Below are 25,229 nucleotides of genomic sequence, written 5' to 3' on the forward strand. Positions count from 1 at the left end.
AGAGCTAACAGAGGAGAGGTCAGACTGGGAGGAAAAACACACCGACCACACAGATCTGTTTATAGAGGCCCTTCTAAACCACCTGTTTTTATATTGCTGCTCCGCCAAATCGACACACTTGCATTTGTATCCTTGTACAGCCGTCAATCTATTTTAAAGGATTATAGTTTTTGGATTTTTGCATCTTGATGCATTCCAGCACAGGAACTGTTTTGAAAACCCTTCTGTGCTGCTGAGGTAAAAGATGGTCTGGCATCCAAGAGTCAACTGAGCACAACAACCTTCAAATGCAGTTGACAGCATCCTCCTCGTCTGTGTGAATATTGCTTGTTCTTTAGGTTCCAGGCTCAGCAGTCATTATACAGTACAATTTGGACAAAGAAATGCAGCTGTAGCTCTATGGATTTCATGAACGTAAATGTCTTTGGCATACAACTTTGAAATCTCTGACAGCAGAGAGGCCTTTATCTCATCCACAAGGAGGTGACGGTGATGTGCCCAAACAATACAGACAATTAAATAATTTCTGTGATGGATTATTTGTTTCAAGCACACTTCAAATCTCTGCGAGCTCAGGTGCTCGGGAGTATTATCTGTACTGATTGTAAAGGGCCCTTTAAATCAACAGCAAGTTCTCCTTTAAAATAATGAATAATAATGATATTGCATAACCAGTTCAAGAAAGCATGAAAGACAGACTGGAAGAATAATTGGTGTATTAGTTATATTTTTAGTACCTGGATGATTTGTGACCATACATGGCTAAGGCTGGATTTACTTTTTTGAGGAGCTAACAAGCTCCAGCATAGATACTGTATCTACACATCTGTTGCTACAGCGACCAAATGACCAAAAGAACCGTGACTGGTCCGGTTTTACCCTACAAGTTTCCAATGTCTGTGGAAATTGTTGATAGGAATTTCCCCTTTTCAATAACACACATGTAAGCCATCTCCACTGCATACCTCCTGCTCACCGTGATTGACTCTCTATTATGGTGAATGAAAGAATGTCCACATGATTGCTCTGGCTATTGATTGCACGGTCGGAAATCATACCCTATTCAGCAGGAGACGAGGTAACCTTCGCTCGAAATCACAAAGTGAACTGAAGAATGCAAACCCAATGTGTGTGTACAATTAAAGCACGATGTGTGACACATACGTCCAGTGGTAAATAAAGGTGAAAATCAGCACTGAACTACACAAGTATTATTTCATTTAAGATAAGCTAGATACCACACGACATGCCCATGTTACACGCAGAGAGCTCCAAGCTGTCATTCAGTGTAATGATGACCTGCATGTCACAGCTCACAGGACAGAAACCGACTGCAGCTGACAGAACATTAAAACAACCTCTGGCAGCTAGAAACTGTACTCTCTCAGGCCCTCTGCTCAACCTCCTCAACCCTCATTTTGCCCTTAAGTATACCCTTTCAATCAGCTCTGACGCCATCCAAATCAGTGTGTACTTAATCAACCATCAATCCCCCCATCTAAATGCATTATTTTTCCATGGACATTTCAGGTCTATCCAATTGCATGTAGAAGCAATCTTGCTCTGCATCGTTGATAACGGCCCTTGGATATCAAAAATGAACTGAGAGGGCCCGGGACTAATACGCATTTGCAATTAGTCTGGTGATGCCAGGCTATTAAATCACAGAAGTTCATGCAAAGACTGAAGTGGAACAGATCGGTACTCTTGTCAAGTGCACGCCACAGCCAGAGTTAAAAGATTGATGACGATGGCCGTGCCAGAAAACTGATAAACATCGGGCATGAGATTCCCGCGACACGGAGTCTGGCCTTTTCCCAAATGTGCTCACAAGTGGTTTTAGTCCTGTAACTGCTAACACAGATTTGATACAGACTAGCCAAATGTAAGTTGCTAGCTCGGAGGTTGTTGTTGTTTCCCGTAGTGAAGGGGTTTAAAGAACGGTAACACAGATAGGAGAGCAAGGGGAGGGACTTTATCCCAGCACTGTATACTTACCCAACCACCTAACCAAGTAGTTGCTATTCATACAGTTAACCACGTCTTTAAAACTAACAGCATGCAGCGGCTGCTAGAGAATATTTCCCTCGAAACATAACTGAGAATGCAGTTTCATCGCATGTATATATTGTTGTAAATTAATTTTCTAGGAGACATGTTGTGTTTTTGTGTGTGTATGGGTCCCTTTGTATCAGCAGGGGTGCTTTGTGCAGTATCCCTTTCTGACAGAGCTGCTCTAATTGAGGGAAAACATGCGTGCCTCCTTCCTGCTTCGACATTAAACTCAAAACCTAAATACGCAAATTGATGATTCACGGTATCATTGAAAAGAATAACAGAACATGGACTCACACACTCCCCTTTCTTACACTCTCTATCTCTCTCTCTCTCTCTCTCTCTCACACACACACACACACACACACACACACACACACACACACACACACACACACACACACACACACACACACACACACACACACACACACACACACACACACACACACACACACACACACACACACACACACACACACACACACACACACACACACACACACACAAATGGAAAGGCAGCAAAGAGCCCATCCTGTTGAGCTGCCTGTCAGGAATTATAAACAGCCTTTTATCTAAAATTGCCTCGGTGATTTCCACAACATGATTCTTTTTCCTGTTTGTCTTTTGAATCTCTTAAACGTATCAAATTGCACGGCAGTCAGAGGGACATCAACATGATGTTCACATCTTTAGTTGGCGGCATCTTCTCACATTAACAGCCAGTTTACCCGAATAACAAAAACAACAAAAATATTCTCTTGTGTCGAATCCGTCCAAATGTCTGCGGCTGTTTGTGATGTGAATGTGAATCTATGAGCATGGATAATGAAAAGAAGTGAAGTATGGGGCTCACTTGTTGAGTTTGGCCATGTAGATCTTGATGTGCCCAAAGTCGGGCCTCTCTGCGGGGTCCTCGGCCCAGCAGGCCTCCATCAAGATGGTCAGCTCCTCCGAGTGGCATCTGCTGTCTGTCGTTGGGCGAAAGTACGGCTTCTGACCGTTCCTCACCTTCTGCACGATCTCTGCGGTGGAGGGGACAAAGTGTGGCTGTTATAACCATCACACTCATTTCATATTTCATTCATGCTGTGTAATATGCATGGGGTGGACAAAATAACTGGAACAACTAACAATTCAACAGCCCTCACTGCCGATTTCTGAGGCTGAATTTTCTGGAGGCATCACTGTCCAATGAAATTCATCTCTAAATTTGGAGGTCTTAAATGTTTCAGATTTAGCTTATTTGCTTTATTGCTGGGAGGGAAATAAGAAGATGGATACCACTCTTATTGCTGTTCTTAAGAAATGCAGTTATTGCTGGTTACCCGGCAACCTCATTGTGATCATAAGATTCCAGGAAGTTACTGCGCCTGACCTGACCTGCACATAACCCCCATAACACTGCAACATGCAACATATTCTCTGATATGATATCTTACCAAATCTATTGGCCGTGATGGTTAAGTGTAGGCACCAAAAGTACTGTTACAGGATCAGTTAAGTTAAAGCAACAAACTAGATACAGTATACCTGGATTACATACCAAGTACAATGTCTTACTTTTCGTAGGTATATACGAAGAGTGAATGAGGACAGCCTGCACTGTGTCACTAGGCAGAACCTTTTATTTACTGCACAGACATGAGTGTGGTATGGAGCTTTGCATCTAACTTTCAGCAAGAATACGCTAACTTCCATAAATACTGAAAAAGTAGGGAACCCTTAGGGACTTCTAGGACTTCAGAGAAGGCCCAAGATATCAGCATTTTAAATGTTGTATTTAATTTAATTCAATTAACAATAATTATCTCTTTTATTTCTAATTTTTGCCTTAATTTCTATCAAGTTTGCTTCAGAAATGACAGTGTTAGTTTTCTTAAACCTTGAAAATATGGTTATCCAATCAGATTGAGTTGTTGTTGTCTCTAGGCGGAAAATGCTTCCAGCTCTCTGCTCACTCAATGGTTCAGAATGGTTCATGAGGTCCAAAGCTGAGGTACAGAGTAAATCAGCCAATCAAATGTTGCTATTAGTGGGCGGAACTAAAAAACACATTGTAATTCTCCTTCCTTAAGGCCACTGACATTTAGATGGTTCAGTGAGCGCGAAGAGTTAAATCAGGAGAAAGACTACGACACTGTGGCTAGCTTGATAGCATGGACTTTTTCATGGCCTGCTTTGGAAGATAAAGACCAACTCCAGGATTGGAAAAACATAAATGGGGAACAGTGCTGAAAGGCATTTTAAGGCCGACACACTGTCCGTGGAAGACAAGAAAACTAACAGTTGTGTTGTTGGAGTTGCTTTTTTCCTCAGATAAATTGTGGGCCGGAGCTCATAGTGGATTTACCAGCCGGACTAACCCAACAAAGTCAGCCCACCTCACCAGGATTGTGCTTCACACCTGAACACTAGGTAAGTTCAAAATTGGGGGCTGAATGATCAGCATCGCAAATTCTGTCTCACAACAACAATCAGGCAGAAAAGATCCCTGATTTTATTTTACCTCAAATCAAAGCTGGCATGTTCATTTTATTGTCATGGCACCTCATACCTGGTTATAACAACACTTTTGAGTACAGACCAACTGTACTCAAAATGATGGCGTAGGTTGTGGCATATCTTGCAGATGATTTTGTTGTGACTTTTAGGCTATAGCTTACATAGGCCTAGTGTGTGTGTGTGTGTCTGTGTGTGCATTGGAGCTGTAACGAAGTTTGTTGTGCAGCGTGTTAGAGGTGTTCACATTTTTAATAAATATCCAAAAACATTATGACTTTGTGATGTTGAAGGCCCAGTGCCAGACCCCACGGTACACTGCTTTTAAAAGGTAACAACACCCTGAAATTCTGCTAGAACCCTCCCTAGAAATATACAGTACAAAGAGAGCAGCGATTGTAGAAGACGTGGCCTCGTGGCTATGAAACCTTGTGACATTGAGGGTCAGGAGACACAAGGGAGACTGACTGACCAACAACATGCTCAGTGTAGCATGGACAGCAACAGAACAGGTAATCAGACCTAACCAGCCATGAGAAGCTGCTGTCAGACTCTGTGTGGAAGCTCCACCCTGTCTTTCTAGCAGACACAGCCGAAGCACATTTATAGCCCTGTGGGAGAGTTATAGTGCGGGTACCTGTGTTGTAGCTCAGCTAGCAGCTCTACTACAAGTGTGTGAGGGAGAGTGTCAGGACATAGTCAAAGCCTTGCTGTACATATTATTAATAAGGCTGGTTACTGTCACACAAATCCCCATCCATCCATTTCCAACCGCTTGTCCCTATATCAGGGTAGCGGGGGGGCTGGAGCCGATCCCAGCTGACATTGGGTGTGAGGCGGGGTACACCCTGGACAGGGCGCCAGAGCCCGAACAGACACGGGGAGAACATGCAAATTGAGGTATATTATATAATAATGCAAATAATGTTCAGAGCTAAAACAAAGTCATTGCTAAACCAAATTCAGGTAACAAAAGCATTATACTTCTGCCTGTTGCTTTGTTGATCCTGTCTAGACTGTTCTGGAAACTAGACTGTATATTGTTTGTGAATTGTATTGTTTATGCTTATTTTGTTATGTAATATGATTGAATAAAATAGTAGAACGGCTACTACTAATATCACTACTGCTGCTGCTGCTGCTGCTGCCATTGTTTACTTAACAATACTGTTTGTCAGCAATACACATCTTAAGCTCTGCATACAGCACAGTTATCAGGGAGATCACCTTGTGTTTTCTGCCACTGAAGAGGAATAAATCTTGTTGGTGTTGAGTATAACAGGCTAACAGGCTAGTGCTAACGTAACCAGCAGTCATGTGTGAGAGGCACAAACTGGGACTACAGTTAGCCAGTGTTCTGCTATTTATACTTGGGGCAGCGGCTGACATATGAAACAGACCTCAGAGTCTCGCCTATGTCGTCACAGTTAAAGAGGGGCCAGCTAGAGAGTTCAGCTGAACCAAATTTTCTAATCCAATTTGAGCGGAAAGAAGCGGTTTGTACTCTCAATATGCGGTTTGTTGGAAAAAGCACCTCTACTAACATCATATGTCAGCAAGAATCTACTGTAAGTTAGTTCATTTAAGAAATGCCTTCCTGTTAGGCTGGTAAATGTCCTTTGGATAATCTGAAACATTGTTAGAAAGCTTAGAACAAAGGCGTTTCTTTTTGCTCATAAAAAGATGTGTTACTTTAAGTGTTCGCCTGTTTGGTATAAAATATTGTTTTTAAGAATTGTCTCCCTGTCAGTTTTCTTTTTGTGGTCTTTTCAACTCATTCACAAGCAGTTCTGTATTTCTGTTGATGTGCTATTTCTGCTGATGAGCCTTAATATATTCACCATTGCAGATTTCTCCACTTCAATGCATTAATCATATCAATTAAAAAGTTTGTAAGAGTCATACTTCTCCAAATTATTCCTACATATCCTCTCTTTCTCTCATTAGTATCATCATGAAAGTCAATTTTAAACCACAAAATGACATTAAACTGCTCTGGATTGAACACATCCACACACTGGAGAACAGGTGCAGGCTTTTGCTGCTCTCAGCTTGTTAATGGATAAGTATCAGGCACATGTACAATCAGCATCGAGCGTGACCGTGAATAAAAGCCTAATCAAAGTAATCAGATGGAGGAAGCGCCCGGGGAGGGTTTTACACCTCCACTTTTAATGTGTAAAAGTTGAACTCCTGATCTTGAATTGTTAGATAAGTTAAAGTTTTCCTTCTGTCACTAAGCAGAAACAGCGACGAGGTAAAAGTAGATGCTGGGGGGGGGGGGGGGGGGGGGCGTTCCAACCACAACATGTGTGCAGGAAGCTGAAGAGCCAAAGTGTCAGCAGTGATTGTTTAGTCCTAGTTAAGTTCAGAAGAGAACAACACTGAGTTTTCCAGTGAAAGAAAGCTACGCCAAGTAAAAATTTCTCAGGAATGCTATTGTCCAAGATGTAATTTTTCATACTGGCACTTAGCCCTTTAGCTATCATGAGCAACTGTCTATGAGCTCTTTTCTTTGAGTGCTTCTTTTTCCATTGAATAAACACAAATTACAAGGCATTACTTTTCGTTGTAATATGTACGAAAAATTTAGTGAGAAACAGCCTGTTGAGGCTCAACCACGCTAGCAGACAAATGAATGGCGTAAAGGATGTTCTGAATGTTTTTCTGATTCTGCATTGTTGATAAGGCCTGTATTGCTCACTGCTTTTTAGCTCAATGTGCATGAACAGCATCAGTGGTCGCTCTAGGACCTTGTCCAGATCATAGACAGTATACGAAGATGGACGATGCATCTCCCCTTCCTCCCACTGTACAAAAGCGAAGCCCCATTGTAATTTTGCAACCAGAGTCTGCATAATAAATATTGGGATGGTATCAAAGTCCCACCAATACTACCAGGACAAGTAGTTTATCCAATGATATGCAAGGATTTTTGATCAGGCCCAGCCTCCTGAAATCACTTTCTAATGGAGAAGGTGGAACAAAATTCATCTGGCAGCAGCAGGTAATAATCAATTCTGTTATGGTTTTAATAAATAATAATATAGAGTTGGAGTTCAACCGTATTGTATAATTACAAGTCCCATCTAATGACAGCTTATAATCTAGTGTAAATCAACAACATTTGCTGCTCCCTTTACCTGGAACAAATTACAGACACACCTGAAACTTCTGGTCCTGCGTTCATGGGATGATTTTAAAGATATTTTAAATAACTTGGAGGCAGCCACCAGTGGCGTTACCGGGACATTTGAAATGGGGTGACCAAGGTGGGACACAGAGTCGGAGTGGGGTCAATGTTTGTGGACCTGGTTGATACAACCTAGAACAGCACTAACATGCAGTTACCATCCGTTTCATCATCATTTAGCTTTGATACATCATCTGCAGGAGCGTTCACAGCCTGTTAAAGCTGTATCACTATGTTTATATAGGTCTACAGCTGCTTTTACCTGACTCAAACAGTCCTCATGTGCAAAAAATAACTTTATATCCATGGTGATAGCTAAGGGGTGTCTTTGTTCTTTCAGGTGTCTCATAAAAATACTGTAACGGACTGTGGTATGTTAATGCTTAAATGTTTAGAGCAGCTGTGCCTAATTCCGGTCCTGGAGGGCCACTGTCCTGCGTGTTTTAGGTTTCCCCCTGCTCTCACACACCTGATTCTAATCATGTGCTCATTATCAAGCAGCTGAAGCTCATCACAGGTTTGAAAATTGTTAGAATCAGGTGTGTTAGGGCAGGGAGAAACCTAAAACAGAGAGTCACTGCTCGGAGTGAAACATTGAGATTTCCTACTGGTCAGTGAAGTAAACATGTTGTCGTTTGAGATGCTTCGAAGCCTGTCCGCATGTCAGCTTCCTACAGTATGAGTGATCCACAGGAGTATGTAACGTTACAACTGTAGTTGGCTGAAAGCTAAGCTAATGCTAACTGCTGATTGGTTTCTGGTTGGGCTAACAAGCTAACTTTAGTAATGTGTAGTTTGTCTACTTTTAACTGCTTTTAAGTGCTAAATTAAGTTTTTACACACTAAGTAGAGAAGTCGACATTATTAAACAATAAATGACTATAACTCTCAAAGGATACATGTTATCTTTTCATTGCTGTTATGACCGGAGTCCTAAGGATGTCAGCGACAGGTTCAAAGATGCCGGCGGTGGCGTGTGCATGTATGCTGTTTTCAAAACATTTGCTGATCAGAGGATCAGTTCTTATGGCCACAGTACCATTACTGTAGTAGTTGGAAATTATAAACTGGTCCTGTATCAGCAGACTAGCTGACATCATTGAGTGTCCCGACTGTGTGTTGATGAACTTCAACAACAATCTATCAGATCTGGGGTCATGGTGTGGGCTACCCCCTAAAATCGCCTTTGGCAGCCACATCTGACTGTAGAAATTTTGCACGATATATTCATGATTATGCTTGATTTTGCTATATATTTGCTGTTTTACTTGTTATTTGATATATTTTTTATTGTATTATAGTCATGTATTTTGTAATCGCTGCTCATTGTGTTTGTCAGAAACGTAGTTAGTCGTGCTGCTGCCTGCCTTGGCCAGGGCACTCTATAAAAAGAGATTTTTAATGCCAGTGAGCACTTCCTGTTAAATTAATAAAAAATCCTCAAAAGGTCTCAAACTCGAGTCCCCCTCTCTGTACATGACAAGTTAATTCAATATTTACACTCAAAATAAACAAATACAGTAGTATATTAAACCACCACACAATAACTGCTTAAGTTGCCTCCACTGACATTTTACATTTCATAGTCTGTTTGAACTTCTTTATTATTCATTTTCCTTTTCTGTGCTTTGTTTAGGTGTTTCTCATTTTTTCTTGTCCCAGAGATGAGATGTGTTGCTTTTATCGACTTCACCTGCCTTTGACATCTGGCCAACTATTTTCTTTGTTTGTGTACAGTAGCTGCAGGGCTGCGATATAGAAGTCTGACCTTACCAAGGTCCCCTTAGAAATGTCAGCAAAAAGCCAATGAATTGAGTCAACTTCCATCTGTTCTGTCCTTGTCTTTTGGAACATTTTCACACATTCACACACTGCAACCCTGAAAATATTGAGACATCACCCGGAGAAGCTGCATGTGAAAATGCAAATGTTCGAATCAGTTTGACCGGGCATTAAACCCATTTTACCCAGCTGCCTAGTACCAAGTCCAAGTAATGCGATTGAGCCCATATGTGAACAGAGCAGGTCATCGGCCGTATTCACAGTAAGCGAGTGGGCGTGTTGATGTCATTTCTTTTATGTGACTCATGTGAAACCAGACGAAAACAAACATCTGAAGGTGAAGAGAAAGGGTGATTTTCACAAAGTACAACGCCAACGAAGATGTCTAAATGGAGAGTCGTGACATTTGGGAGCTTCTGTCAGTAGGGGCCGCCACAGAAATTGTCAGACAAGAAATGAGACCCTTTTTCTTGTTTATGAGCAAATTAAGAACGGGCTCTCTGAACGTGGTGTAATCCGCATCGTGTGTGCCTTCTGTGCGTTCTACCCAGGCACCACCCCTCACCTAAACCAAACCGAGTATTTACAGTAAAGCCAAAAACCATACGGACATCTGTGTACCGCCAATTTGTTGTTACCACATAGACTTGTCCAGACATGTCCAAGCAGCCGCTATGCTGCAAGTGGTAGCATGACAATGTACTGTGGAGTGTGGAACTCACCCTCCAGGCAGACAGTATAAACAGAAGTACGCCTCGCCCCTTGTGTCTGCAGCTGTCCATGTCCATTTGGGAATATAATCTAGCGCTAAGTGAGAACTCTGACAAGGAAAATCTCTAGTTGGGGGCTGATCAAGGCAATATCCGCATCTGATTCTCCACACGTCCGGAGTTGATATTAGAAAGCAGCTTGACATGTTAGTTTGCCGCATGCTTGATTGAAAGCTGCCAAGTAGCCAGCTGACCTCCATGAGGCCTATAAAAGAGATGTCTTTACCTTTGGGGCTGAGGTCCATGCCTTCCACATAGAAAGGTCCATTCCTCAGGGCTATTTCCTGCAGTATGATGCCAAAACTGTACACATCACCCTTCTGAGTCCCCTGAGGAGGATGGCGGTCGTATATGAGCAGCTCCGGAGCCGTCCAAAGTTTCTCTGGGAAACCAAGTAACAGAAACCAAGAAACAGAAACACTTAACACTCACTCACTCAGAAAATGTCTGCAATACATGTTTTTTGTGAATAAAAAGAATCATTGCTGCGACCCTATACATGAACTCCACTTACTTGCATAGAGTGCGTGCGAGTCATCGTTTTCGCAGGACGAGCGGAAGCTGGCCAAGCCATAATCTGTGATTTTCAAAACAAATCGACTGTCCACCACGCAATTAGATGACTTCAAATTTCCATGGCAGCCAATGTAGCTGTTGTGGAGATAGTTCATTCCCTGGTGGAGAGCAGAGTTAAGTCAAGCATTAAGGGGTGTTCTCTCTCTCTCTTTTTTTCCTCCACAGCAAATCATACATGAAAACACACAAATCCAGACATATGGAAATAATACACTTTGACAAGTGGATGTATGCCGAAGGTTTTGAAAAGAGGCCGTGTTTCAAGGACGGCACAGTCACATGGAAATTTCTGTGAAATTACTGTTAATTCCTTTGGGAATAGGGACAGCGGGTACTGAATGTACTTGTGTTCAATATTTAGTGGAAACGGTGAGTCAAACGTCCCTCGGAGCTTCACAGTGGCTCTTCTCTGCAGAGCGCTGCTATCTGTGTGGAGAAATTTAGCCGGAGCGCTTCGTCATCAATATCAAATCCATCCAAGAGGCCGCTGACAAGAAGCCTCTTTGTTAGGACAGATTAAAAATAAGCTTCTAAAGTTAATCCATGATTAGTTTTGATTAAGATAGATGGAATTTTTGAGCAAAGTTTATGATTATGTTTCTGTCCTACTTTACACTATATAACAGCAATATCTGTGTGCCAAAGATACTTTTTTACTTACTCTCTTCTTCTGCCTCACTTTTTCACAAACTGTCCACGTGAAACCATGGCAACAGAGCCATTGTTTGTGAGTCTCAACATTAAAAGGTGACCTTTTTGCCAACATTTATAAAATAAATTGACAACCCTGTCTCCAAATTAATTTTGTCACCAAAAAACTACAATGCATTCTGAATTAGGTTTCGAGGGCAGCATGTTTTGTCACTGATCACGTTTGCACTGATTACATGCACATGAGAAGGCTATGTGACGTTAATTACATATGTGACGTAATGGGTACGTTACCTATGCTACTTGATGTAGATGATATACATTACATGGATTACGTGATATAAATTAAATACATTATGGAGCCTATGACATAAATGAAGTGCATTATATGGGCTACATGATGTGACTTATATATGTTACCTAGGCTGTTTGACATACTTTACAAACGTTCCCTACATAGACTTAAATAAATTGAATAACGTTAACATTTAGTTTCACACGGGACACAAACAGCGGTCTCATGGGTGAAATTCCTGTGTTTGTTTGACCCATCTATCCACCCTGACCTCCTGCCTATGCAGACTTTGATTAGAAATGGAAATAAGTAAAAAAAAAAAAAATAAAAAAATAAAAACCTTTTATCCTTGACAAAATAAGTTGGTTTGCTGTATGGGAATGGGATTTCTAGGAGAAAGGGCTGGAATCGATTGTCCTGCTTTTGATTTCAGTTTTTTGTGTTTACAGAGCTTCAGTCTGACCGCCATGTACCTTCACTATGTCATTGATCAGCGAGTAGCGGAACATCCAGTCCAGGTTGATGCTCTCATTCTCCAAAATGTCCTGGAAAAACAAAAACAAACCAAAAAAATGGAGCAGAGCATTTTTACAGATAAGACAAGAAATCTAGGTTCTGCTTTATCTTTTTAACTTCCAAAAGCCTCTCAGCAGCCAGGGTAGAGCCAGTGTTTATTTTGGGACTAAATACAGAAACACCTTCAGTCCAGATATCATATATTTTTTCATCCTGCAGGACATTACCCTCAAATGCCCTGCAGCTGGCCAGTTACTGGAATCTGGGGCCAGCTTTGACATCCAGCCACATCAGTTGCAGCTATCTGCCTTTTTTCCCCCCTTATTTATTTATTTATTTTTTACATTTCAGTCTCCCTATGAGTGTGAGTGATGAAGACCATGGCTGAGTTTCCCATCATTTTCCAGCTCGTCCATTTTTAAGAATCTGCTGGCATGTCAGGAGCACAGAGTGCAGGTCAACAACAAGTTCACTTAAGGCATCATGCGCTTCTTATTAGAACGTGAAATACAAATCACAAAAGATTGAATATGAGAGAAAAATATATCACACTTCAAAGGTGAGCTGTGAGGGGAATTCACTTGGTGCTGTGGAGCTCAGTGGGCAGTGCTTGGTACTAACGCTGTCAGGAATAGCCATTTGACAGGGTTGTCTGCGCTAAAAGCCCTTGTTTACTCTCATGGTACTACAACAGGAAAACTCCCTCAGTTTGCTTGTGTTAGAAACTTTTCATTAAGTGATCGGGCTCATTAGGTTGTACCTTTCATGTATTAATATATCAGTCATTAAGCAACTTCAGTTTGTTTCCAAGTACAAAACCCACCTGACAAATTCTCTCACATTCCCTTTTGGTATAAAAGTTGCATTAGGTCATTACTGAAGTTATATACGTGGAGAAATGATTTCACTCCTGATATCAGACAAAGTCAAAAACCTGTTAATTACATTTGGTGGCAAGTTTGGTAAAGAGCCAAGACACAAGCTATTTGCTTCAATGTGAAATCAACATAGCACTTAACAAGGATGCAACTAACAGTTATATTCATTATCGTTCAGATAATTCCACAATTTTAGTCTGTAAAATGGAGAAAAATGGGCCAAAGGAAACGTTTTTAGATTACTTGTTTTGTTCATCCGACCATCCATAACCCAAAGACCCTTAATTAACAATAATATGAAAGGAAGAAGGTCATCTTATCCTTACAGTAGTAGTCAAGCACATTTTAATGAAACTTGGGAAATGTTACAAAAAGAAATATGAATTAGGTACGTTTCCATCAACTGGTTTGGCATGAATAAACTAGGCCAGAGCATAGTTTGGTCAGAAGTTGGCACTATGGACTACGTATGGCTGTAATCAGCCAGTAAAGAAGGAGAACGAGGTTATGGGAATATACGGGAAGACACCGACAGCAGAAACAGTTGATCAGTCCTGCAAGCTCAATTTTCACCACGTCAGAATGTATTCGGCAAAGGTGTTTCCATATCCTAGTTAGTGAATCAACTCTTTTTCTACAAAAGCAAAAACCACCTCAAGTGAGTGTAAAAACCTTTTTACGCAACGGAGGAGGTTTTATACGTTTTTCACTTTTACAGCTTTTCTAATGGGATGCTTCAAAATGCACATAAGAAAAATGTGAATGGAAGCACGCCCGTTGTGGAAATCTTTACCGAAATGTTGAGCTTATTCTTTTACCTTTTTTTTTTTTTATTAATTGACGAAATACAATTTAAACTTTTTCAGGAAATTCTATATCTGTCTAATAATTTGTCTGTCTATAATAATAGTGTAGAGGACTGTACCAGTTTTGGCAAAGGTATGGAGAATTTTGCTTTGCTTGTAAAATAGTACATTTTTGAGGAAACTGATTTGACATTCAAATATTGCCCGACATTTTTCAAGCCATATAAAAATACTCTGCTATGAATAATAATAGACGTGTCGTCTGTTTTCTTTTGCCACAAAGACATTACCTGCAGGCTGCCTCTGGGACAGTACTCTGTTACGATGCAGATGTTGGGAGGGTCAATGCAGGCTCCGATGAATCTGGTTAGATGGTTGAACTGAACGTCTCTCATCTGAAAATAACCACACAAACACACTGCAACTGTGAGTGTTACTCTTTCCAAACATCACACTCCCAAACCCCATGGAAACAGAGGGCAGGAGAGAGGACTGACGCTTCATTTATATACAAAGTTTTGAGAATAACGCTGCCAACAGTTCATCAAAATAGTCTATTTACAGTCGGCTCTCTGGCACAGTGTCTTTTTCTACGTGTTGAGACGCATTCCTGCTCAGGGCACCCTGTTGAAACATGTGCATGTGCATAAATTGCCCTTGGAGGTTATGAATGAGCCTGTGTGCAAAGGATGGTGAAAAAAAAACGTTGAGGTGTTGAGAGGATGTACGGGGCAGGAATATCAGAGCGGAGCAGGCAGAATGTGTAAAACTGCTCTACATGGAAAATAATCACTAATCAAACACTGGTTTTACAACAACACGTCTTCCAAAACACGAATCACTTTTCATATAAAGAGCATGAAAACGGAGATGTTTGAGGTTATTTGATTAAGAGGGAACATTTTCTGGCTTTTATGAGAAAATGGGCTTTATAGAAACTACATGGACGTCCTCCTCCTGCTTTCATTCCAGCATGTATGAGTGCTGACAGAAGCAGCATGTAAGAAAGAAGGAAAAAAAGACAATCTTTCTGCAGCCAGCATGAAACTTCAAAAACGGTGTTCACCATTTCGGCTGTGTGCTTTCCGTCTTTGAGCACACTGAGTGACAGCCGCTCTCACACCAAAATCAGGGAGTTAGTTGCTCCTGTTTCACGGCTCCGGGGATGTTAGCCTACCCTTTGGCCTATATAATTTCCCCTGCTGCACACTGCTGAGGAGGGGGAGGAGAACCACCAAGGGGGGAGGAAGAGGAGGAGGAGGAGGAGGAGGAGGAGGAGGAGAGGAGGAGAGCGCGCTGGAAGACAAGAGGTTAAGTTTCCTCTGGCAGGATTGTCTCTTCCCCCATCTGGTTGGCTTTTTCATGAGCTGAGGTTTGACAGCCGATCAGGCCCCCGGGGCATCAGAGAAGCTGCCAGCTCAGACAGCAGCCTCTCTCCCATGTGTGCCTGCTGACTGACCGAGAGGCCACAGAGGCATCCAAAAGGCCCAAAGTGCTCCCCTCCAACAGGCTGCGACTCACAAAAAAACAGACGGAGAGAGAGTTGGAGACTAAAGAGATGTTAAAAAGTGAGAAATGGCCCAAATTCTTGCCCACGAGCATCCATCTTGTTCATGGACACCCGTGTCATTTCCAAGTTATGGGTTTCCCAGTGCCACACTGTTTCCATCACCAAACCACATACATTTTCCTCCGTCTGCTTCCTTATCGTTCTCTCGTAAATGTACAGCATGTCCCATGTCGATGATGTTGACAGTTTAAGGGTGTTAAAGGTGCAATGTGTGAGATACATCCCGATTTTTTTTGTTTAAAACATCAAAAAAATAGCTAAAATTATCAACAGAATGTGAAGAAGCTGATATTATTTATATGATGTCAGAGACATCTATGTATTATGTTGAAGATATATTAACTGAAATTAGCATGCTAACCAGCTAGCCCCGGCTCATCCTGTCATGTAATACCACTATCACCTGGAGAGGCGGTAGTGAGCCACTATATGTGTATGTATTAGGGGTGTCCCCGACTATAAATGTTCATAGTCGAATCTGATTCATCATGTCTTTCCTTTAGTCGACTAATTGTTTTGGGGTTTTTCTTGCTCATGAAAAACCCTCTGCTGGGTGGCGAGTCATGGACATGAAGCAGACAGAGGCGGGTGCACGTGAGTCCAGCGCTGCACGGTCACGCGTGTCAGGCAGAGGTTTACTGAGAGATGTGATTTCTGATAGGAGCATCTTATTAAAAGCATTTGTTGTTAGAACATAAATGTGTTTTGTTTGTGTCTTTCTTTGACAATAGCTGACGGTATATTTAGAACTGTACTTTCACTTTCACAGCGCTGTGTCAGACGTGTCCGATTGAACGTCTTTAATGAAAACCAACAAATGGGCAAATATTCAAATGAAATGATGCTGATGATTAAACAGGAGCAGACTGTTGTATTTCTGCACCCAGATGGATTTAAAGCCCAGCCAAGATGCGCTCTGACGGGGCCTGACCCTTGCTAGTAGAACTTATTCCCGCACACTAAGGAGATAGATTAAAAGCACATTTCACATTTTTAGCAACAGTATCTATTAATAGGCTTATATTTATACCCAAATAGGCTATTTACCATGGTTTATTGGGATAAATCAAGCATCTATATGTAAAATTAGACATTCAGCACCCCTAGAGCCAGAATGGAATAATCCATTGTTTCATAACCACATTATGCGTATTCTGCGATGATTCAACTGTGATATTGGCAGTCAAATCAGGCTCCTCAGAGCGAATCGTCGAACAGTCGAACAGTTGAACAGTAACAGTAATCCACAGCCTCATGGTGTATTTTGTCCAGAAAGACTCTTGGGATACCGGCTATGCAACATTCTTTTAAAAGTAGAATTTAAGCTACATTATTGAGGACATTGCATGTCTAACTGTAGACAACCTTTAACAGTGTCACTGCAATTATTAAATCATGCAGTTCTGCATGCAAGGTGAAATGCTGTCCCCTCTTTGGAGCATGTGGCCAGGAACTACACATTGCACCTTTAACAAGCAGCATCCTGCAGTGCTACTGGTTGAACAAGCTAATGCTCACTCCCACTTTATGCAGGTCCAAACAAATAGAAATGAAGCGTTTACTGTACTGAGTCTGAAAAACATCTTGTAAGCTGACATGGTTAGACTGTACAGTGTGTTGTTTTGTATGAAGGTCCTTCCCCTATAGTAGAACAGTAAGTACAATAATGTCAATCCATGGTCGTTTTATTTCAGTGAGTGAATTTGCTAGAACAAGTTGTTGAGATTGAGATGGATTTTTTTTACAGTACACCCCCAAGGTCTCTGCATGGCTCTCGTCACACTGAGGCCACTGAATCAACAGCACAAGCCAGCGGCCTGTAAGATGGATTTCATTGCCAAATGCGAGAAAAAAACACCAAAACTGTGAGCAGAATTTTGGCTGTATACAGTAACTAGACTCCAAAATACAAAAGTGTTGGACTGTTATTTTTATTAAAAATACAATTTTTAGTGAGATACCAGAAGTGAAGTTAAACATGTAAATTGTGTTCTGAGGGTGCCCACAGAGGGAAGGTCATGAGAACATTAAAAAAAAGGGTCTGCCCGCAGGGGTGCAGGTGGCTCAGGTGGCAGAGCGGGCGCCCCATATACAGAGGCTGAAAGTCAGCTGGGGTTTGACTCCGACCTGCATTCCTTTGATGCATGTCATCCCCTCTGCTTCGCTCTGGGCCAAACAACACCCTTTTGCTGTGATATAATCCCAATATACCACGGCTTGTGCACAGCTATCGCTGTATTAATCAACTCAACCCTGCAAAGGCTGTAAACCATACCAAAATGAATGCTTACATGTTTGAGTTCCAGTAAAACTTGTCTGGTCAGCTCTATCCTCTTCTTGTTGACATGCTTGATGGCCACCAGGTTCCCCTGTGTGCAGACAGAGGAAGAGGGACAACACTTGATGTATGGTCCACTTTATATACAGTAGGTATGCTGTTTTATGAAGACACTTGAAACCATGGTGATGATGCACTTTGGTCTGGATGTAAATTAAGCAAAAAAAAGAAAAGACAAACAGCTATAAAAAATGAAAACAAGGACCATGAAAATGAGAGAGGAGCATTAAAGCAGCATTGAGAGGAGATCAGCATCTTGCAGTGTAGCCTACAGGTACATTTGAGGCTTATTTCAGTCTGCTGCTGCTGAAGAAGAACTGTATCTGTCGCTTTGATATGTGAGGATCAGTGAAAACAAGGAAGCGAGGTGAACATCTCAGAGCCACAGATGTGACAGACTGCCGGAAAACGCTGTCGCAGCAAACGCTATGAAACCATGTGTGAGTCCATGTGGAAGTTTTAACTTTTATTCAAAAGGACATACATATAGGGGCTGATACGTGTGAAAGCTGATACATTTGGCTTCTGACTGCTGAATAAAGAACACTTCCTTTCAGAAGTTATTTTTATGGTATGTGCAAGTTGTTGAGGCTCTCTCTGTTTGAGCCTCGGTGTCAGATTGAATCACCTCTGGCTCGTATTGAATTTGAGAAGTGTATCAGTACCTCCAATGATCTACGGGACGCTCAGGCTGTACCGTGACATCAGCATTTATCTAAAACCTGCATCGAGCAGCTAAACACAAAGACAGCCATCTCATTATTCAGCAGGCTCTTTCTGTCACATTTCCTCACACCTCCTCCTCCATCTTAAACCGATAAATTAGCAGCAGCAACAAGTTGATGGCCATGTCCAGACTGCGAGGCGGGAGTGAAGAAACATCGAAGGAGAAAAAAGGAGAAGAAAACTGACGCATTCTGCAGCTCACATTAAAACCAACTACCTAAATTCGCCCACACACTCGCTTTCTCTGTCCTCTCCAGCTCTCCGGCTTTCTCTGCTGCGAGTGTGCACATGTGTGGGTGGGAAAGGAGTGCGCAGGAGTTGAAAATGTCAGAACTCACTAAGCCTTACCTTAAAATAGCCCGTTTTTGCAAATAGCTGATATTTTCCATGGGCAGTTATCAAGGAGCCGTAGCTGGAGCCTCTCTGAGAAGGTGGAAGGGGGGGAAAAGTCAGTTAGTTGTGTGCACATTAGAACAAGGAGGATTCAATCGTGGTCATTTAAGACTGTTTTCACTGCACTGAAGCATACTTCCTGAAATGGGTTTGTTCACTGACATTGTTATCCAGAATACCGTTTTCTGTGAAACATGAAATTGCGTTTTCACTTATATTTGAGAAGATCAAGTGTTTTCAACACCAACTCGAGTCCTTGGGCAAATGTCTGCAGTGCACACAGAGTGAATAGAAATCAAGTGGGCACGGTGTATACAGACAGCCAGCACAGTCAACTACACGTTTGTATAGAATGCAACACATGGCAGGCTGGAAAATACACGGCTCTGGAAAATGACTGTGTTTTACACAAACACACACACTCACACACACACACACACACACACACACACACACACACACACACACACACACACACACACACACACACACACACACACACACACACACACACACACACACACACACACACACACACACACACACACACACACATTATCCTAGGAATTGGACGGAAAAGCACTAATGAAAAAGGTGTGCACATGTGCTTTTCATGAACGCTTGCACATGTGGGACAAAACACGACCCGAAGGAGATGCATCAGACAACAGAATCTGATCCTTGAAGAACGTGACGAGATATTCTATATGCAGGGGCTGGGGCCAGACGGGGGCTTATTTTAACAATCATTTAATATGCGTCTGCCACCGCAAAACTCAGCCACCTTCAATAAACCACTGGGAAAGCTTTCAGGAATGTGTGAACTAACAAAAGATTTGGACTCTCTGAGGGTCCCAGCTTTGTGTTACCTGAGAAAAAACACAAACTGCATTTTAAAGGTCCCATATTATGCTCATTCAGTTCCTACGTGAACATGTCCACAAGCTTTAATGTTCAAATACTCGCTCTCTGTGTCTCGGCACCGTCATTGCAGCTGGGGAACGACTGTAACCGCGCTGTAGCTTTCTACCTATATATAGTATTTGTGACATCAGAAGTCCCGACGGCTCCTTTAATAACAGTTTCTGAATACGGGCTGTGTGCATTTCTCTGTGGATTGAGCGTTTTACTTTCACAGTATTAATATAGCAGCTCAACATGCTTCATAATAAAAAAAAGACATGGAAATCAAAGTTCAAACATTTCAGCATTTCAGCATTTTTGATTCCTGGCAGGTCCAGTTTTACAGCAGTGACATATCAAGACCGATTATCAGTCCTGTATGAATGGAAGTTTTGGTTCAGTGTTGAGTCTTTCCCACTGCTTGTTAATCACACATCGGAGGCTGCGCCAGCAACACTGACGGAATAAAAAGTGATATAAAGCTCAGATTATGGAGAGATGTTCAGAGCTACCAGCTATTATATCAGATAATGTGAGTGTATTTATTTTTTAACCCTCCAAAGCCATGAATTGCATCTTTTCATAATATTTGGCCTGACAGTGCATGTACATCAATCTGTACTTACAGCAGCAATGTTTTAGAAGATAATCTACCTGGGAGAGGGTGAGGCGACTGCCGGCTCTTTTGTGGTATTTATTGGGGCTCTCGAACTGAAGGTCCTCCCACCGAATCCTCCACAGCATTCCAGCCAGCTCTTTCTCCAGCTTCAGTTTCCTGCAAAAAGGGAAAAACCAGGTGTTGAAATCAAAAAGCACAGCAGCACAAAGAACAGAGGAACAATCTCACATTGTGTAAAGTGGATTGGGTTGGTGTTGTTACGGAAGCGCAAGTGAGCTGATCTTTTTACCACAGAAATGTGATTTTTTTTTTTTCCTGCCTGCAGTGGTGTCTTTTTAATTTCGCTTTTCATACAGACAAAATCAAGGAACAAATAGCCCTCAGAGGTGAGGTAGTCTGTTGACTCACGGCTTTATTATGAAGAGCGAGTAAACAACGTGGATTTAATCTGGCAGGTCACCTTAAACAAAGAGTTAATTGCTCTATTTGTGCAGAATCTCCATCTTTCTGCTGGTATTTTCTGATATAGTGCTCTCAGATCTGATTGTGAAATGCGTCACGTCCAGCGTTTGCTTGTACGTGTTTATGTGTGCAGGCTACTGTGTTTGCATTTTATTAGATTTTTAACTTCCCTGGGCCATACGCCGTACTTAGTGAACCTTGATGAAGTGGAAAACTACTTATAGCCCCGGACAAAGAGCTCTTTCTTTCAAACACATGGTGAAACAAAATGACACCATAAGCAACCAGAGTGGAATTAAATCAGTAACTTTATGTAATTAGAAATGTTGGGCAAAAGTCAAAACAAACAGTAAACATCTTTGTTTTACCCTAAACTGTGATGAAGATTAGAATCCACTTCTGTTCTTACTCCCACGCACTCAGACTTTTCTAACCCAATCTCAACCCTGGTGCAAAAAGAACATCCTAAAAATATGGCTCCTTAAAACTGACAGAATGAACTGGACCAGTTAAACATGATTAGAGACTTCAAGTCTTAAATGTCTTTTACAGTATTCCATTAATGTTGAAGGTCAGATTTGACAACAGAGCTCCAATGTGCAAACACAAACACGTGGAACACAAGTGTTAGACTCAACATCTCACATAGAGATTGAATACAGCTGTATAAGAACAGCACGTTAAACAGCGCTTCACAACACACAAGTCAGTATTTAATCATGTAGAGAAAGACTGAAGTCTAAGCTGACACTGTCATGCTGGAAAGCATAAAACAGTAAACCATCATTTAGATTAGAAACAGAAACTTTATATGACATTTTATAGTTTATACAGAGCTCTCTAATTAAGCCTCTCATTAACCCAAACACTCACATACCAGTGGCAGCAAACTACCATACAAGGTGCTGGCCAACCATCGAGAGCCTTTGGGTTCAGTGTCTTTCTCAAGGACACTTAAACATGTAGACAGGAGGAGCCAGGAATCGAACCACTAACCCTGCAATCAGTGGACACTGACACCCCCTGAACCACAGCAGTGTGTCTTTACAGTTTTTTTCGATTGCTTTGTAGTCGACTCAAAATCCACATTTTTCAAAACTGTTAACGCAAACGCCTAAACAGTGGCACCAACGGTCAAAATGACTCATTTTGCCTGCAAAAGGCTCTACCTCCACCAAAACATTTAAATATGGACCAAAAGCCAATTTTGCCCTCAAACAACACAACTTGCACATAAGTGCATAAGCGCTTCCGATCAGTCATTAGACACGGGGCATCAAAATACAAAATGCAGCTCTCAATGTGGATCAGTGCTGCATTACTGGTCAGCAGCTTACATATCAGTGCCAATTTGCTTTCTTGCAAAAAATAGATCCAGAATCACATACAATGATTTTTCAAATTTTATTGAATGCAGTATTTATTCTTTTTTTTTTTTGAGATTGTGGCTTAGAAATGAAATATTCCAACAGAAACCACAGATATAGTATAAAAATCCATCACTGTGTAAGACATAAGGAAAATGAAAATAAAAATTCTGTACAATAAAGAAAAAGATCTCTTCTTGTCAATTCTCTCTTGACGAATATATTATATTATGTTATGTTATGTTATGTTATGTTATGTCGTGTTATGTCGTATTGTGTTGTGTTGTGTTGTGTTGTGTTATGTCGTATTGTGTTGTGTTGTGTTATGTCGTATTGTGTTGTGTTGTGTTATGTCGTGTTATGTCGTGTTATGTCGTATTGTGTTGTGTTGTGTTGTGTTATGTCGTATTGTGTTGTGTTGTGTTATGTCGTGTTATGTCGTATTGTGTTGTGTTGTGTTGTGTTATGTCGTATTGTGTTGTGTTGTGTTATGTCGTGTTATGTCGTATTGCGTTGTGTTGTGTTATGTCGTATTGTGTTGTGTTATGTCGTATTGTGTTGTGTTGTGTTATGTCGTGTTATGTCGTATTGTGTTGTGTTGTGTTGTGTTATGTCGTATTGTGTTGTGTTGTGTTATGTCGTGTTATGTCGTATTGTGTTGTGTTGTGTTATGTCGTATTGTGTTGTGTTGTGTTATGTCGTATTGTGTTGTGTTGTGTTATGTCGTGTTATGTCGTGTTATGTCGTATTGTGTTGTGTTGTGTTGTGTTATGTCGTATTGTGTTGTGTTGTGTTATGTCGTGTTATGTCGTGTTATGTCGTATTGTGTTGTGTTGTGTTGTGTTATGTTACAAAAGGTTAGTTAGGTCCCATTACATTACATTACCTATTGCACAATGGTGACATTAATGTGGTGGGTGCGTTGTCTGCTGTCACTCTGTGTACATTCTCAGCATTCTGACCAATCGGAGAGCAGTTCAGGTTTCTACGTAATTGCGCCCACCCTGACACATCTGACCAATGACTGAAGTGCTTTTCTTCCCTTTTTTGTCCCAAACCTTTATTGAGCTGAAGTGCAGCTACATTTTGGTTCACTTTAGCACGTGAACTAGAAAATGCCTATCAGGTGTGAAAGGCGTTGTGTGGAGTTGTGGTGTGTTGTATAAGGTTAAGTTAGTTTAAGTTAGGGGTTAGCAACCATTGGCATGTGGTAGCTCAACCAATGGCACACTAGCAATAAGTGTACAAGAAATGTTTTGGATATGTTGAAGTGCCCTCTCAGTCGCATGACAAATGCCCTCTTTCACAGCCATTAGCAGGTGTGCTGCCTGTCATTTACAGTAGTTTCAATCACATTTTCCCCATTCCCTGCTTCTGACTGGCTAGTACTCGTTGCCTTCTTTTCAAAACAACCAACCTGATATGTCCTGTCTTAGGGCGCACTCAAACTGTCCTTCTGTCCCGGGCCAAAACCGTTTTTTCAGCTAAAGCCTAGTACCTTTAAGCAGTGTGAGTGCACCCGTTCCACGCATAACTGCGGACAGCGGGCCGTCCACGGCCCGCTTGAAAGAGGTGGGCTTTAGCAGAGCCGTTTGCACATATACGAGCACGAGCGTGCGCACGTGTACGAGCACGAGCACGAGCCCTACGGCAGTAGCGTTATGTCCGCCTGTTCGGACATGTAAATAGAAGGACGGACCATGCGCGGACATTTAACAACAACAACAATGGCGGTGAAAGGTTAACGTTGGTGTGATGTGGAGTGTTTACTGCAGATTTGGTCGATGAAAAGATTCAAAAACAGTCGACAAGACGCACAAAAACTCTGAGGTCTATGGAAAGATTTGTAAACAAAGCCACACACACGCGATCAATGCATGTGACGTGTTACGGCGTGATGGCGTATGGACAGCAAGAAGCATTGGCCGAGGCCCAGGCAGTGTGATTAAAAACGGGGCTGGGGCGCGGGGGGAGAGGGAGGGGGGACAAGTACCCTAAAGCCCGGGTCGCGGTGCAGAAGGACAGTGTGAGTGCGCCCTAAGAGACAAAAAACAACATGATTTAGAAAGATACATTAAATGAAGGTATCTGTTTCTGCGAATGAACCCTTCCGATCTATATTCACCCGGTTGTTCCCTGCTTACTTCTGTGCCCTATAGGTCGATGAATTATATATGGAAATGGATAAAAAAAACTGCTCCGAATGTCTGCACAGCCTGACCAGATTAATTGATCAAGTCATTTTCATGTCAGTTATATTGTTGATATTTCTTTAGTCTTATTTTTGTTTGTTTATTATCAGTCTGACTGGCAAACACCGAGCACCACAGAGGGGAAAAGACATCCAGCAAATCAACACATCTGGAGCCAATCTCAGGGGAGCGGGTGTCTCTGGATGCTTAATGATTTACAGCAAAAACACTTTCAAACATAAATACTGAGTATTGAAAACCGGAGAGGTTAGGGGTGGGGGCATGGTAGGGAATCATATTCAGTTTGAAACGCTTAGAAGTGAAAAACGAGCAGAGGCCATACATTCCAACCCAATCTAAAGGTGTAAAACACTTCCAGATGGCTGCAGGAAATTGTTGCAGCGTTTGCATATTGCTTTTTAGCCTTTGACTGAAACATCCCAGTGGGCCCCAAAAGTGTCTCCTTTAAAAAAGAATATATATAAAATGTTGTACATCTTTTTCACCAGGAACAAAGTGTGTAGTTGGACAGTCCAGACGTTTAAAGGGGGTTCTGATGCTTGTTTGTGTCTACAAATACTCCAGGCCGTGCCTATGTGCAACCATTTGGAGGGCAGGAAACACCATTAAACCAC

General features: G+C 41.7%; 1 protein-coding gene across 1 annotated transcript in view; it reads right to left on the bottom strand.

Moving 5' to 3' along the window:
- The window catches only part of npr2 (natriuretic peptide receptor 2), a gene marked incomplete at its 5' end in the record, with an annotated part of 68,292 nt that overhangs the window by 14,397 nt on the left and 28,666 nt on the right, over positions 1-25,229 (bottom strand). The window contains 8 exon segments of the mRNA XM_083930370.1: positions 2,912-3,080; positions 10,529-10,684; positions 10,817-10,976; positions 12,298-12,369; positions 14,315-14,419; positions 17,886-17,963; positions 19,007-19,081; positions 20,609-20,729. Of these exon segments, the coding sequence (XP_083786496.1) occupies positions 2,912-3,080; positions 10,529-10,684; positions 10,817-10,976; positions 12,298-12,369; positions 14,315-14,419; positions 17,886-17,963; positions 19,007-19,081; positions 20,609-20,729 (936 nt within the window).

Source organism: Echiichthys vipera, assembly GCF_963691815.1.
Source record: "Echiichthys vipera genome assembly, chromosome: 16".
Classification (NCBI taxonomy): Eukaryota; Metazoa; Chordata; class Actinopteri; order Perciformes; family Trachinidae; genus Echiichthys; species Echiichthys vipera.